The sequence below is a fragment of the Cavia porcellus genome, unplaced genomic scaffold (assembly GCF_034190915.1).
Source record: "Cavia porcellus strain 051 isolate PalLab524CR breed Dunkin Hartley unplaced genomic scaffold, mCavPor4.1 scaffold_13, whole genome shotgun sequence".
Classification (NCBI taxonomy): Eukaryota; Metazoa; Chordata; class Mammalia; order Rodentia; family Caviidae; genus Cavia; species Cavia porcellus.
The window spans coordinates 53,075,726-53,092,986 of NW_026947496.1; the positions used below are offsets into that span (position 1 = coordinate 53,075,726).

The window sequence follows — 17,261 nt, forward strand, 5'->3', positions numbered from 1 at the left end:
CCATCATGGACTCCTTCCCTGCACTGTGAGAAGCTGTCTAGACATTTTTAAGGAGCCCAATAATAACCATTCTAGTCCCCTACTGTTTATATTTCCTAGAAAATCACCCAATTCTGTATTGCCTGGCCTTTCCACAGCATACATGAAACTACATATGGTAGTGTATGGCTTTTACCCAGATCTCCTGTTTAGAGAAAATTCAGCAATTAAACCAAGTGTTTACATTTTAATCTGAAGTCATTAATTACTATGACCTGAGGAGATTTAGCAGTTGATGAGCAAAAATTCATAGTCAGAATACCTTACTTAAGTGTGCATTGCATTTCTTTGGATATTGAACATCCTCAAAAGGCACATATTTAAAGGCTCAGTGCCAGTATGGTTCTGTTGGGAGGTTATGGTGCTTTAAAGAGGCAGGGCCTAGAGGGAGGTCTTCTTACTGAGGATATGCACTTGCAAGAGATTGTGGGACTCTAATTCCTTCTCCTTTCTTCAGTTTCTGTCTACGAGGTCATTTTATATCACCATATGCTCTGCCACGATGCATTGCCTTCTCACAAGTCACAAAGCAATGGGGCCAACAGATCATGGAATGCAAACCTCCAGAGCTGTGAGCCAAGATAATTGTTTCTTTCTTTTAAAAGTGGACTATCTTACGTATTTGCCATAAACTATAGACAGGAAGCTGACTATCACAGTACATTATTCTTTTCCTCCATTTTATAGGGTGAAACACTGTACTGGGCAATAAAATCTGTCCTTCAGCCATTTGCCACATACACATTTATCCTTGACGAAGAATGCTGAAATGCTCTCACATGATGCTTCCTATTTGTAAAGTTTCTTGTGTGAATATATGTTCTTATTCCTTTGAAAAAAACTGCAGTGACTTCCAAGCTCTATTAACTTTGATTGTCCAGCATTGTTAGTTAATTTGATAAGCCTATCAGCTCATACAGTGGGCAGATTTCATTAGCAAGTTAAGTGTAACTTTGCTTCTTCATTGCTTTCCATATTTTGTAGGCTTTTATAGATAAAGTGGTTTCAATAAAAATCCATTGAGCAAAGACAGTGTAACTATATGTGTATACGGCTGTGTAGAAAAATTTCTGTCCTCTGGTCTCTATAAAGTTTGTATGTTCTCAAATATTTTATTCTAGCGTGATTCCTTAAAAGTCAGAATGCTCCATTCATAAGTAGGCCCACCTTAAAGTATAACATTATCTTTATTTGTAATCATGGGGCTTCATCACAGCGTAAAATACCTGAGCCTTCTCAGATCCTGATATTTGTATTTAATCAATAGCCACATCTTTTTATTGATCTGTCTTTCCCCTGAAATTGTATGTTCCCAGCTGTGTATGTTTTATTATAAAAGAATTCAATTGAAACAGCCATTCATGTTTGCAAAAAGGATGATGTTTTATTATTGGTTATAAAGAAAAGAAATTTCACACTTTATATAACCGACCCTTTCTGTTATAGCATGATGAATTCTTAAAGTGAGGAGCAAGTTAACAAACCGTGGAAAACAAGGCCACAGAAAGATCTTGGAGTATTCTGATCACATTATGAAATAAGACTTGGTAATTTTTATGTCTGTAATTGACAAGCATTCAATTCAAATTTGAAACGCACAATTTTTGCTTAATTTGATAGCATATATAGATTACAAAGAATAAGGAACTGATGATCAAAATATTTACTACTCATATGGCCTGGCCAGATCAATGACACCAGGTACTATATTTTTGGGACCGGGTCTCAGGGACCCTCAGTTCTTCTTTAGTGGCTAGATTAGAGGGAAGAATGGTACTTGGAGACAGGCCAGGGTCATCTGAGGATGGGGAGGAAATACAAAAGAGGTTCAGAGTTGTCACTGTTTATGAACCAGTCTGGTTGTATTTTAGTATAGTATTTTAACAATTGCAACAGCTGTACTATTGATTACAAGCTTGATTGTGAAGTAGAACTATGAGGTAGGAAAGCAAATTGCAAGTTAGGATCCTGACATTGCTGTTACCTCTATATGTCATCTTAAGCAGGTTGTTGTCTGAAGCCTCCTTTTCCTTTTGTGAAGTAGGAAAGGCCTGGATAAGAATGGCCTTAGTTTACTTCCGGTTCAACGGATTTTTTTTTTTTAAATCTGTAAATTCTATGCATGAACTATAGAGCTTGAGCATCCAAAAGGCAGCGAAGATGCAGTGTTTCAGAAGTGTTGGGAGGCACTCTCATGCTTTCTGGTATGTGAACGTGATAGTCAAAAAGGAACAAGCTGACCCATGGTTGCACTGGGCTGTCAGTAGCAAATCAGGAGCAGCTAAATACCTGCTAGAGGCAGTGTTAAAAATGTAAAGATCAAGAGCTTTCAATGTTAGGGGAATTTCTTACAGTTTAAAAGAATGTCCAAGTTTACTACAGAATAAAACACATGTTTTGGTCTGAAATTACTCAAGGTAGGAAAAAACAGGTATTTTGGAGTTGGCTGTTACTATTTTGCCTAAGTCACACACCCAGAAAATCTGTCTCAATTCTTCCTTCTACTTTTCTGTTCTTGGTTTGGTTATTTTTAGATTCTCATTTTTATACTTAATGAATATATTGAGTTATCTTCATGGGAAGATACAAACACAAATTATTGAGCAATTTATTTCCCATATAGCTATAGAATCATGCCTACAGAAAATAAAATTCCAAAGTAGCTACAACCTAGATATGTTTCCTTGTGAACTGTTTTATTTGAATTGAAAATCATTTTACAGCTCATACTGCGTTTTTTGTTTTTGTTTTTTTTTGTTTTTTTTTTTTTTGTTTTTTTTTTTTACTGGTACCGGGTATCGAACTCATGACCGCCTGCTCACAAGGCAGGTGCTTAAGCCGCTGAGCTAAATCCCCAGCCCCCCCATACTGCGTATTTTTAAAAAGATATAGGTACAAAGAAGTGTTTAATGCAATTATTACTTTTTAACTGGAAAAAGAAAAAAATGTTTTCTGATGAACATGCTATTTTTAAAAATTTGAAATTAATAAGTAACTGAATGTGTATTCATTTTAGATGTGTACACATATAATTGTTTAGTAAAGTGAACTGATTCTGTTTTGATATCCTGTTGCTTAATGTACTTGACAAATACAAATGAGGAAAACGAATTGTCAGAGATTATTTTCTTGGAACCTGCACATTATTTCCATTTATGCTTATTAGAATAAAGAACCTTTCTCTAAGAGATTAAGAATATGTGTAACCTGTTACGACATAGTCATAGACATATAATAATACAGTTTAAAATTATAGTAATCTCTTGAAGTATACCAGATTCAAAATTCACTGGAGATATTTTAGAGACATCTGTTGTAATTACAAGAACATGGTTTCTAATTCATTTAATTCCCTTTCCTACCCAAACTGTACATATAAGTGAATTTTAAGAGACTGTATAAATAAATTTTTAATTATGAAATGATGTTATATGATGCATTATTAATAATAACCAACAATGCATAATGTTTATGCATGAGTCCATTAGAAAGATGAGATAATGTATGTCAATTCTAAAACAAAGCATTAATTTGACCTGAATTTGTGAATGAGGTTGAATCCATGACGCAAGCTGATGAATTCAAGAATACGGAATGGTTTAGCATGCTGTTTTATAATCAAGAAACATCTTGTACCTATGGCATTTAAGAGGTATTTTAGATTTATTCATCATGTGTGATAAAGAATTTTATTTTTCACTGAGCCATGCTGTTGTGAAATTTGGATTGAGATCATTGAATTGACAATACTAACTTTCCCAGACAGGTGGAGAATAAAATGGCCTGGAGCATCCAAGAAATGTGTACATCCTTGCATTCTGGCACATGGAAATCTCTGTCTTCTTGTAGCATTTCCCACTGTGGCCAAAAGGACTGCCGGGGCATGGTTCCTTCATCATGCTAACGGTAACAGATTTCTGAAATCTCCATGGCCAGCTCCAGGCATTCACTGGTCTCATGGCATGATTCAAAAAGGCTGCAGTCCACATCACAGTTGCAGCTGCAGTCACTGCGTGAGTAGCTCTCATCTGAGGTGTGGTGATACCTGTGAGAGGGGCAGCACAGGTTGATACACATGGTTTCACAGGTGTCGGGGAGCATTAGGAGACAGTCCCAAAATTGGCAGAAGAGACAGGTGAGAATCAGGGAGGCACATTCCTCTGCATAAAGAAGAAGCAGCAGTTACGATGTGTTAACCAAACAGTTTTTTTACAGAAGTGTTTAAAGAGATGAAATTGCTTACTGCCCTGATCTGATCATTATACATTTCATGCATGTATGGAATTACCACATTGTGCCCTATAAAAATGTGTACAATTAAAAATAATTATGATGCATGAGCAAAAATACAGTAAATCGGAGAAAGAAAATTAATGGTAATGTGTGGGGCCATCCGTGGGAGCAAGCAGGTGTGGAGCTGTACTGATGACTTTATAGCCAGCTCTTAATTATTTATCCACATTAGGGGTAATGTGCACTGTTAGTCTTTCAAGCTCCCTACCCCATGCCACCACTCTCTCCCCTTAAGTAATTGCTTTATTAACTTCCTGAGCATTTCCTATCGATTCCATGTAATCTAATTATTTAAAGTACTGACACTTTTCTAAACCCCTTTATTTACTTTGCCTACAGAGGTACCGGGAAGACACACAATTATCTGCCATGCAACTGTCTGAAATACAGCAATGCCTTTCCAAGTGCATGGGCTACAGGAGCAATCAAAATTGAGGACTAGGAGAGACGGCAACTATCCTTCTTGTTACTAGACTTTGTTATTTGTTTGACTAATTCTCATAAGTCTGCCACACCCATGTTCAAATGCAAGCAAAAAGCATATTTCAATGTTCAATATTAATGCTTTTAAAAATATTCAGCTTTTTGGGTTGTGTTTTATTTTTAATTCCTGCCTCCATTTTCCTTCAGTTATGCAAAGCCTTGATTTTATATTCAAATTGTTTAAGTGCAATACGTCATCATATACCTAAAAGGTTTTAAATCTTATCAGTACTTTTAAAGAAAATTGGTTTAAAAATTACTATGCAGACTTTTAAAAATCTGGAAAGTATCTCAAAGGCATTGAAGGTAATTGATAATTGCAGCCAAACAGCTGTGATGGGTTATAGATTATTATATTTTTTGCTTCCATAAAGAGAATTAGAAGATGTAGCAGTTCTCCTATGAAAATTATAACTTATTTTCAAGTTTAAGAAGTCTCAAAACCGTGCATTTTTGTAAGAGTAGGTATTTGTGTGATATGTCATCTAATTAATTAAAATTAGTGATCTGTAAGATTGTTGATGGTTGAAAGTAACATTCTAGCATGAATTGGAATAAAATTTCCCCTCCAGATGGACTTCTCAATTGATCAAAGTTTGCCTTTCATAAGGATCTATTTTTTCCTAATAAAGATGCTAATTTTTAGTTTTCAATCTTCAGTCAACGCAGACTGTGCAAGCACACAGATTTCCCTTCTGCATCATATGCTACAGTCTGAGAGATCTATTAGCCCCTTTCACTTTCTTCCAACAATATTTTCCAGATTTTTTTTATTGTTTGTATGCTTGACAATCTTTAACAAAAAGGAAAATTTCAAAAGGTGCCCAGGAAAGAAACAACAGTTTTTAGGAAAAATGTTTGAATTTATTGAAAAACATTATAAAGTTCTAAAGCAAGTCCTGAATTTAAATAAAGAGAAATCTTCCTTTCCTTTCCCTTCCCTGTCTCTCTCCCTCTCTCCCCCCTAAGGTTATGGTTAAAAAAATATATGCCATGACTTTTACGACTACTTTAATTGCCATATATTGTTGCAGGTGCTGTGGTCATTACTCAGTATTTATAGTTAGGCAGCATGCTTCATAATACCTCTGTGGGATACATACTCATCTCTTTGCCAGACTGGGTATATTTTTATTCACTTAACGCCAGTTTCTAGCATATGGGCAACTCGCTCATATCTCATAAGTCACCACAAACCACCCACAAAAATTCAGGAGTAAGTTAGTCATAGTACATAGACTGTATTTTGCCTGGGCTTTTTAGAAGAGGGCATGTTGGTGGTCAGAGACGTGGAGAATACAACCTCATCGAGTTTAACCAGTGCCAAGACTGCTACTATAGCAGCCCCTGGCAGAGAAGTTCTCAGTAGAACATGTTCCAAACCAAGACTCCACGATCCCTCAGGCTAGAGGCTCAAGAGACTTAGGCCTACAGCCGTATTAAAATGAATCTATTGGATCCTGCCCTTTATGCACGCAAGGCTGAAAGTTTCATTTGGAGATAAGTAGGGTGCCCGGTGACTGTAAGGATAGGAGCTGATGTTTCTTCCTGGAGTGTGAAGGAGCTGTTTTTTGTAAAATGCCCTTATAATTTCCTGAGAGCACATAACCTTTTGATTCAGTTGCACTTGCCAGCATCTCTAGTTGGCAGACTCTTGGGGTCTCTGCTTTGGATATATACCGCACGTTTTATTTACAAAAGAAGAAAAAAGTTTTGGCCTAATCCTTCAGCCAAATTGGCTTTTGCTGCCCTCTAACTCCCTAGTTTGCACTTGAGAATACAGCCCCCTGCCCTTTTTCTGTTTCGAAGTCAGTCCTTTTTATTTGGTTATAAAAGGCAGTCTCTTGCCCCCCAAAAACCTGTGGTAACGTTAATGAATTGGAAACAGATTTTTCCCAACTTTCAAGTGTGTTCCATACTTTTCCTAAAAGATGTATTGAATAATTCTGCATGAGTGGCAAAATTATTTTGTATGAGACCAGCCAGTTTTTGTTTGCACAAAAGTAACAGGAGCAGTTCAGAGGAAAATATGTAATTATTTGAAAAAAAAGGATTGGACTTCCCACCCTTCTGAATGAATGTATATGCCTGCACTGATTCCCAGGGCTACAACATTGTATAAACATGATGTTCCATGATTATCAACCCTTCTCTTGGCCCATCCCAAAGGGTACTGGGGTATGCAGTTGCCTACTTTATGTCTTTTCTGCACTGTCTTCAAAGCATCTCACCAAGGCTAAATAACACTGGGGACCTTCTCCCCCATCCCATCCATCTGTCTGTCTTCAAGTTTTCCCTTATAAGTGGTTCCTGAACATACAGAAGAGTTCACTGGACACCTGGAAATCAGTCATTGTGATTTTCTTTTTATTCATCACCCTCCTCATGTAGTTCATCACTGCATCCTGTAGATTCTCCCTTGAGCCTATAATCACCTGCAGAGCCACCATCTTGGTTCTGATTACCATCAGCTGAGGTCAGGACCACAGCAGCAACCTCCTGTTGAGGACCTTCTGCTACCACGTGAGCCTAATTCCAATTCACCAATTGTTATTGTACGTTTAATCTTGAAGTAGAATGACTCTCTTTCCCCTCTAGTCTTGAATCCCTAGCCTAGCCTCCAGGCTCATGCAACCTTGGGCACTTACCTCTTTCTCTGACTTCTAAAATCACATTGTTCCTGCTGTACTACAACGGAACAGGCTTGATTTCAGTATTTTGAATGAATCTAGCTCACAACCTGTGTATATGCCATACTCTCTTTTGTATTTCAATCCTCCCCCAGCGTCACACAACTCCTATTCAAACCTTTCCTCTAAATCATATCATTACTGAAACTCTCACACAACCTCAGTTTTATTTTTTTTCTTGATACTATGTACCACAGGATGACATTAGCTTACTTAGTTTATCCTCTTCTATAATCTAAATTATAGGAGGTAGAAAACCATATCTCTTGCTGAATGAATAAATCAATGATTGTCTCTAAGAAGTAAATACATTGTAAGCCCCATTTTTAGATGAAGCACTAAGTTTCAGAAACTGTCACTAAGTGTCCCAAGTCCTCTCAACCCAGGTGGTAGAGCAGGCATTCACATCTACTTTTTTTTTTTTTTTTTTTTGGTACTGGGGAATCGAACTCATGACCTTGCACTTGCCAGCGACACTTGTGCCGCTGAGCTAAACCCCTGGCCCTCACATTTAATTCTTTCTTGACCCAAAGCCTGCACTCTGTTCCACTAATCTCTGTGTACTTAATTGACTGAAAGCCAAGCTGCAGTCCTCTATGCTATCATATAGTCTCTCTAGTCCTCTCATATAAGCCTCAAAATGATGCTCAGTTGATACTGCTATCATTCCTGTTTAAAAATGAGGAGACTATGGCTTAGAGCCTAACAGGCAGGCCCCAAGAAACTCAGCAAGTGGTAGAACTATAATATGAACCCTGACTGTGTTATCCAGAGCTTTGAATTAGGTAGCTGGCCTGCCCTCTGTAGCATGCACTCTCTTCCTGCCAGTTTCGAGTGTGATGCAAGACTCTAGTGACTTATTGAACGCCTGCCCCCTTTCCTCTCCCTTCACTGCTCTGTGTTCTGAAGGCTGACAAAGTATTCTTCAGCTTTTCTTAGTGGTTTTTGCCAGTAGGAAGCAATAACAGGAACCAGGAGGCTGGGATGGAGGGAAGCGTAGCCTGGTTCTCCTGCCATCTTCCTGCTGCTTAGGCGGTGTCCAGGCCTTCTCATTCTATGTGTATGCCTGCGCAGCCTGTTCCCCACGGCTCTGGATAATGACAGTCACTAGTGCTCTCTTTAGGGATGGTTACTGGCCATTGATATAAAGCTAGTAACAGTAGTAACAATCTCTTCATGCTCTAGAAGAATACAGGGAAGTAGGATAGACTCTTCTTGTGGTTGCTAGGTTTTGAGTTTTCTATACTTGGCTTTTCAGCTTTTCTAGCAACTTAATGACAAGTTCCTCATACAAGAAGTCCTCTGTTGGGCACCTGGCACTCTAGCAGTGGCTCTAATCTCTGCTGTCAGAGTGTACATCTGGCTTTTCTACTTCTAAAACCTGGAATAAACGTGGTATAAGATGAATCGGAGATATGGACGCTACAGAGCCCAAAGTGGTATTTTCCTGTCATCAGAAAGCTAGGACAAAGTTCCCCAAGCCCTAGGGTTGCTCCATTTCCTTTCTACACCTGTGGGGTACTTTTAGGATAGCAAGGTTATAATGTGCTAAGTGATAATATCCTAATGATACTGAGGAATTAACACCGCTTCCAGAGGTGCTAAATGTACAACTGGGGGTTGGCTAATTAAGAGGGAGAATCTGTCTCATGAGAAAGAATTAAGTTTAATTATGGCAGAATAGATAACAATGCGAAGAAATTCCGCAGATGTACCCAAGGTCAGCTTCATTATCACAATTTTGTATTCCTTGAACTTCTCCTCTACTAGCAGCTCTGTTGCTTACCACCATGAGGTCAACCCAGCCATGAGGGGGAGGAAAAAAGACTAGAGGCATCTATAGTTGCTAACTGTAACTCTTTCAACATCATTCAAGTTTAGAAACATACCCTATGGTACCGTGAGGATCCTTATCTAGAGCAGCGAAACTACGGTTCTTGCAGCAGTGATCTCAGATAAATAAAAATTCCCCCAAACACAAAGTAAGATAAAAATAAATAAAAAGAAGCCAGATCTAGGGTGGTATATGTATAGGCTTCTGGGAGATTGAGGCAGAAAGATCACAAGTTTGATCCCTACCTGGGCAACTTAGCAACTTTGGAAATGCTGTCTTAAAATAAAAAGGGCTGGGGATGTAGTTTAATGCAAAAGTCCTGGATTCTGTCCACAGTATATAAAATCAAATGAACCAAGTATACAAAAGTCCAGATGAATCTGACCCAAACCCAGTATTCTAAGGCTTTCAGGTGCTGTCTGGGGAATTTAATATCATCATGAGCTCAGTGACTCACTGATGATTCTTAAAAGTTTTTGGTTCACAAGTATAAAAATTATTTCTCATTCCTCAAACATTAAATTCTCAAAAATATGTCTATAATGTAGAATGGGAACAAATAAAGTGTGACTGAATGCCTTTCTCTAGCTAGAGTATCATTCCCGATGTTATCAATTTTAATAGCTATTTAAATATGTCAAAATCTATTTAAGTTCAGACAAGCACAACTAACATCCAAGTCAGTTCTTTAAAACTTGAATGACTAGATTTGGGTGATACTTGGTAAATTTGTGCTTATGTTTTTTTCTGAGCAAATGAACTGAAATAATTATAAAATTGAAACATTTTATAAGGTGACACGACTGCATTTAATTGTATGAAATTTATAGTGTAAAAAATGTAATCATTTTATTCAGTAGTCCATGGCATAATTAAGACTATTCTTTTGAGGTATCTTGTATTTATGATTTTCTTTTTCCACCTGGATGAGAAGTCTCAAATTCAAAATTATACATTAATTAGGCATATTCTCAGAATTATTTTAAGGAACTTATTTGGTGATATCATGTGTATCTTGATTTTAAAAAAATCCACAGGGGTGTTTTTTTTTTTTGCAATCAGAAGACTGTAGAATCAGAAGCAGGTGCAGGGTTCTCTGGACTTTTTCCATTTTATTGGGAGGGGGGCCACACATGATGAGCCACAATTTAATAATAATGTTGCAGCACATAGTGTGTGATGTGCAGTAAAGTTCCTTTTAAATTCCCATCAGAGCACACACCGTGAACTGTGCTAATGGATGCAACACATTTTACAAAATCTGCATGTGTGAGGCTTTTTCATCCTGTTTTAAGTGGGGCAATGTATATAAATAATAGATATTAGCAATTAAGCATCCATTCCTATGCACTCATTTATACATTTGAAGATAAATTAACCACAAACTACATGAAAGTGGATGCAATCTTCTCTTTTCCCTTCTGTTTTCCCTGCTGTTCCTGAAAGATATTTCTGTATTTATCTCAGTACGAACAATGACCCCAGTTCTCAATTTCTGCATCCTTAAATTAATTGCTATCAAAAATTCTCTAAAATGGAGCAAGGCTGATTTAACTCTTGATTTCCTCTATGTTTGCTGTTTAGGACAGATAATGAGAGCTTTGTGTCACTCTTTGTAGTTCTTACTTGGGTTTTCTACTCTGTCTTTTATCCAGGTACCAAACTCTCTTCTTTCACTAGGGAAATCTGTTATAAGGGGAGCAAACAATGTTGCTCCCTGACCTATACCATCAGTTTAAGACCTGAACTTCCTAAATCAAGTTCAACTCATTATATAACCCAGGCTGGCCTCAAACTCACAGTAATCCTCCTGCCTTAGCTTCCTGAGTGCTGGGATTATAGGCATGTGCCACCACACCTGGACTTCTTCGCTTTTTTGATCAGAGTAATGTGTTATTTTTTGGCATGAATCTCTTAAGCATTTTAATGAAGTACTCATGTTGGTTGTTCCCTGAGAACACAAATGCCTAGATTTCATATTAGTAGACCTGACCTGTTATACTTCTCTCAGGATCTCTCATAAAACAGATTGGAGTGATTCTACAAGACACTGTATTTTCATGTATGGGTATAAAGAACAGAAATTCCAAATTCTAGATTTATTATCCTGATGCACAAGATGAACAATAGCTATGCATCACTAGCACAGTTTAGTGAAATACTCTAGTGTCAGACTGTTTTTTCAGAGAATTCTTCAGAGAATGCATTGCCTGCTTTTGGCATTAATCTGTATAAAAGCTGGACATTTAAGAATCATCCCAGATTAAGGCTGGAGCATATAGGCCAATGGTAGCCCAAAGATACATTGTTGGGAGTGTCTTGGGCTCCCTTCAATAAATAGAATAAACTATCAACAGTAGATATTTTAGAAATTTCACATTACAATCCTAACCTCTAGCTATTCTTAGAAAGCTTCAAGAGGCAACTCTTAAGTCTGCATTTCCTCTGCCAACAATCTAGCGGAGGTAGGTAGATGCGGTGACCTTTAGACATGCACACTCACCAGTCTGTTTTCCATTTCCAGTTCACTTCATTATTCATATGCTCTACTGGAAAGTATAGGTAGTCAGGTCTGTAGTTTCTAATCTAAAGCGTCCATGCCAACGTTTGCACATGAAACCACACTTACAGCTTGTTAGAAGGATTCCTTTCCAAGACTTTAGTCGCAGAATAACATAAAATTTAGTTTCTACTATGTGCCAATTTTTGTGTTAGGGGCTTTACACTTGTTATTTTATTTGATCCTCAGAATGTCTCCTGGTGTGCTTCTAGCTCTATTATATAACTGAGAGCCTGAGATTCAAAATGCAACTGATGAAAACAAAACTTGTACAGTTACTGTCTTAAAACTTAATTTCAGAGGCAAGAGCTAAACTGATATGACCCCAAGGGTGCTTTTATACAAAGTTTATTTTTTTCTCTTATTTTTAAAGTTAAATGTGAATGTATTTCAGATCAGAAAACAATAATACCCTGTTACATTTTCCTTTACAAACTCTAGGGCTTCTTTAAATGCAAATGTGTATATTGAATGTTACAAAACTCTTGAGTGGCTTGTTTTTCCCATAAAGGTCATTGCACAGTTAACTGAATCGCATTTCATATGGCATAGTGTGGAGTCCATGGCTTTGGGCTTGATTTTGATCATTTAGCACCAAGTCAACTTGAAATTGGCTTTGCAAATGGAGTGTCTCTTTATGTCGTAGATGGCACAGTTTGACCTAGATTGGTACTGACCGGATTGCCTAGAAAGTAATAGTATCTAGAGAAACCAACACTTTTTCAAACATTGCTGATGTAAGCATCTTGATATTTTATATGGTTTATATTCCTGTATTCCAGTATTTTAATATAGTTTTACTCTATCTTCTTTTCCTGTCTTCCTAGAGCCACAAACTGAATAGTTCAATATATGAGAAGAGTAAGAACTTTGTCACATTTATTTATCTTCTTCACAGCTCCATACAAGAATGATTATGCTCCACTCAAGCTATTTAAAACACATTGCCTCTGATTCCCTGTTTTGAGAGCAAACAATCTGCCAAGCACCTCATAACTGCAAAGTGACCTTGACATGTGTCATTCACCAAGGTTTTCAAATCGAAGTCATACTGTTTAATATTCATAAAGTCTTTTTTTTTTTCCTAACAGCATATGTGGTGATTTTACAGGGACTGGGGTTTGGGGAGCTTTATTTAGAGATGGGTTGAATTCTGAGAAACATACCGTCAGTGTCTCTCTGATGAACTGAAGTATCAGTTTGGAGGTAGGAAAATTTCTTTTGGCATTCTTTAAGGGAGGACAGTGATGTGCTGGATTCTGACAGTTTTTTCTCATTGGAGGTTTCCTTAGCTGGTCCATCTGTGATACTGAATTCGGATACAGAATTTATAACGATTGCATTAATGGGTTTCTCATCTGCATGTTTTTCATTTGTGAGTTGCAAATCTAGATGAAAAAAAGAAAACACACATATACAAACCCACTATAGATTACATAGTGATAGAAAAATAAAAAGCCTTAGAAAAATTCACATTCTAGATTTGATAAAAACAAAATTTTATTAAAGTAATGAATTATTGAGCAGAATAATTATGAAGAATTAGAAGACAACAACTGCAAAATCTGACTCATGTTACAAGTTTTGCCTATAATACATATTTCTACAATAGGTTTTTGATTATGAGTGGGGAGAATCACGGAATTCATTCACCTATATCAAAAACATCTCATAGAATGTTTCCCATGTTCTGTCCCAGCGGTTCTAACATTGAGAAGCAGGAAAGGTGTCCTAGAACTGTGATGTACTGCTGAGTAATTTATGTGATCATAATCAAATCACTTTATTATTATTTTTGTTTCTACAAATGTCAGTTTCTTCCACTTTATACAAAAAAGTAGATACTTATTCTCTTTTCTTCTTGCTGGGACAAAATACATGACATTTAAGGTTCAATGTAGAAAGGTTTATTTAGCTTGCATTTTGTAGTGGTTTCAGTCACTAATTGGCTACAAGACAGGGTGATACATGTCAGAAGAACAGCCCCTCATGGCAGTGGAAGTCAGCAAAAGCAACACAAGGGAGTTTAAAAGCCTCTTTCTGCCCTTTTTATCTTATCCAGAATGCTGGGATTAGGATGGTTCCATACCAGTTAGTGGGCTGATTTATCAATCACAAACCTTTAATCCCAGCATCACACACTCTAGGTTTTGCCACCTCTGGAAAAAGTCCTGTGACTGAACGAGGCTTTGGGGGAAAAGCTAGACACAAACCACAATACAGATGAATAGTCTATAAACTTATTTGTAACCTCAATGATACTTAATTGCTACCCATTTCTCAGGCTCTGATAGCTGCTTATTTGGTATCGAGAATATACTTTATTCTATGTAATCACCTGACACAATTGTTATAGTTGTTCAAAGAGCTTCTTGCAAAGTCCCTGGTCAAGACTGTGGTTTAAAAAGGCATAGAAAAGGCTGATGAGGTCCGTATAATTCATGTATTTTAGAGATGCAGTATTCATTCCTGAATACCACAAAATAACTTGGAGTCAGTTACTAACAGGCACTTGGTATTGGTGTGTAGTGGTGCCTGAAACGGGAATTGTTCCTGACCTTCTTAAGCATCAAACAGGTTAGGGAAGAAGTAACTGCATAAATTTCAGTACATAGAAGTATATGAAACAAAATTCTATGAAATCTTGTTAGAGAGATGACCAGACTGAATAGGGCTATACTTAATTTATGACATACATTTTGACATCTGTAGGCATTGTTGTATCTATTTTTCCAGTGGTACAAAACCACCGTTATAAATTGTTGCTTTACACACACATGTGTGCATGCACATATGTGCATAAATACATGTGTATTAATTGTATATATTTTATGCCTATTTCTATTACCACTTATATACATTGTTGAACATAAGCATATCAAAGACTAGAGGATGTACATACTGTTAGCTTCCTTGAAAAGAAAGGAATGTTAGAAATTGGTATCTCCAGTTAATAAATGATAGTAATCAAGGTTTAGAGAACTTATTTAATAAGTTGCCCAAAGATTCTTCTTTGGTCAGTGTTAGAACTGGAATTCAAACCTAGAGCTAGTGAATTCCAACAGCTGAGTTCTTATCTTTCACATTATTCAACGTATCTCTCACTTATTCTTAGCTTTTATCTCAGCTTCCTAACTGCTGAGAATGCACATCACCCTCTGTACTCTAAAATCCTGAGATGTGTCCCGAAATCCAGACTTGCAAATAACTTAGTTTGACAGGCCTCTATTTTCCTGAATGGTGTTTGCAAAGCAGAACCAGCTTCTTGCACACTCAGGGAATCCTGCCTGTTCAGCTACAGCTGTTTTGTACCAGCAGCTCAGGAGCCAATAGAAAATGCAACCTTGATGAAGGTGAAGATTGCAGCAGCTATTTACTTAAGAGATTAATTAACAATCAGTTCAAATGATCACACATAGTCAGGCTGCATGTAATTTGAATCATTTTTGCACAAAGTAATAACTGAAAGAATTGGATAGAGGTTACTGGAATGTAAGAACATGCAGAGAATACAGCATACATCCAAGCGATGCATGATTCTCTTTTTAATTTTGCAACAATTTTAAGTACAGCATTTTGAATGTAAGTGAAGCGATGTGCTCCATTTGGAGCACACTAGGCTTGTATTGAGAGAATTTTATGGACAAGTTGAACTGCCATTCATAAAGTTATTTTAATTATGTAACTCTGTTTATATTTATATATTTTTTTCATTCTCCAGTGTCAGCTATCTGTTGTTCATTAAAAAATCATCTGACATACATACATTTGAGAACCAGTCTGTTCAATCCAGAATTCTGACCTCTAAAGCAAGTCACAATTTTTGGTAAACGTTACTGAAATCGTCCATTTTTTGTAGATGGGCTACTAACAATAATTTATCCAGATTTTTGCCTTTACAGTGTTGCTTGACATTGTATCCAAAGTATTATAAAGTAGCATAAGCTAAAAGGAGTAACACATAGAAAGTGATATCACGTCTTCTGGAGAGAAAACTGTTTTGGAATTAAATAAGGAACTTGTGAAACTATATTTGGGATGTTATACATAGTTTTTGACATTAACTCAAAGAAAATAATTTTTAACAGAAAAAAATTAGGAGCGCATCTATGGTTCTTAGATAAGAAATAAAGTATATCTTGAAAATCAGTGAAATAGAAAATTCATGTTTGGGTTAGAAGTAATTGCAAGAACCAGCGGGCATAAGCTAAGTAACAGAAAGATAGACAGTTAATTAATTTTTTATTACTGCTGCGCAAATGTTATTAATTTAATTCAATTAACATTTATTGAGTACCCAGATGCAACAAATGAATCAGTCTGACAGTAGCTATTCATTTATTTACTTTAAGTTATTAAGGAAACATTTTACTGCTTCTCAGTTTTGCTCACTAAATGTGACTTTGTAATTTCTTCATCCATATATTCTGAGTCTTTATAGATATGGCATTATCTCTCCTTGCTGCTTCCAATCCTATGCTTATTTATGCTTTCTCTTTCCATTTCTTTTTCTCTTCTCCCTCCTCTTCTCCCTATGCCTTCTCTTCCTTTTGTTTTCCTACGTCACCTCATCTTTTTGCTTCTTGTATTTGCTTCTTGTCTCTGTGACTTGACCTGCCTTTTTTATCTACTTCTTTTTTTTCTCTTGCTGCTTCAATATATTTATTCTTTTAGACTTGGTTCTCATGCTTCTTTTTTCCCCCCTACCCCCCAAAGTTATATTTGTTCACATGCATATCTTAGTTGTTTTCCTTATGAAGTTGTTCCCTAAGTCTTTAATAAATCAGCCAATCAGCTGCCAGTCAGACAACATTTACTGAGCATAAACTCCATGCCTAGTTCCATGCTAGCTGATGGGAAATTCAAAGAAAAATGACAACTAGTATTGGTTAAGAGGCCTCTAGGAATATGCATTGCAATCTCACACCTATATCCCACTATTGGATGTTTTATAAGGGTTGCCAGCCAAATCTGTTATTTCACATCTTTGCTATTAACCCTTCATCGTTCTCTGAAACTGGGTAAGTCTGGTTTTCCATGGAGAATCCAAAATTCAATCTTTCTGAATCATACTGTCATTTTCCCAGTCCTTAGGCTTGAAAACTATTCCTGTACTTAGCATATCCCTCCAGCCAAGCAATCAAAGGCTATTTTTTATTCTTCTTTATAAGTCTGTTTTAAGTGCTTTTCTGCTTTTTCATTTCTATCAATACCACTCAGGTTTAGTCCTCTGCATCCTCAAATCTGGATTCTGTGGATAGTCATCAGGCTCCACATGGTAACAACTCTGTTTAAGATGTTTTGTATGCTACAGTCAAGATGAAGTTTTGAACTACATTCTTCTAATCATATTACTCATAAA

At 36.8% G+C, this 17,261-nt stretch overlaps 1 protein-coding gene across 1 annotated transcript in view; it reads right to left on the reverse strand.

The window, feature by feature from the left end:
• Nucleotides 1–1,748: 1,748 nt before the first annotated feature.
• The window catches only part of Mdfic2 (MyoD family inhibitor domain containing 2), a 111,776-nt gene continuing 96,263 nt past the window's right edge, over nucleotides 1,749–17,261 (reverse strand). Inside the window, exons 2-3 of the mRNA XM_063259717.1 lie at nucleotides 13,066–13,287; nucleotides 1,749–4,199 (exon numbers count right to left, since the gene is read on the reverse strand). Coding sequence (XP_063115787.1) covers nucleotides 3,940–4,199; nucleotides 13,066–13,287 — 482 coding nt within the window. The 3' untranslated portion in view covers nucleotides 1,749–3,939. The remainder of the gene's footprint in view (nucleotides 4,200–13,065; nucleotides 13,288–17,261) is intronic.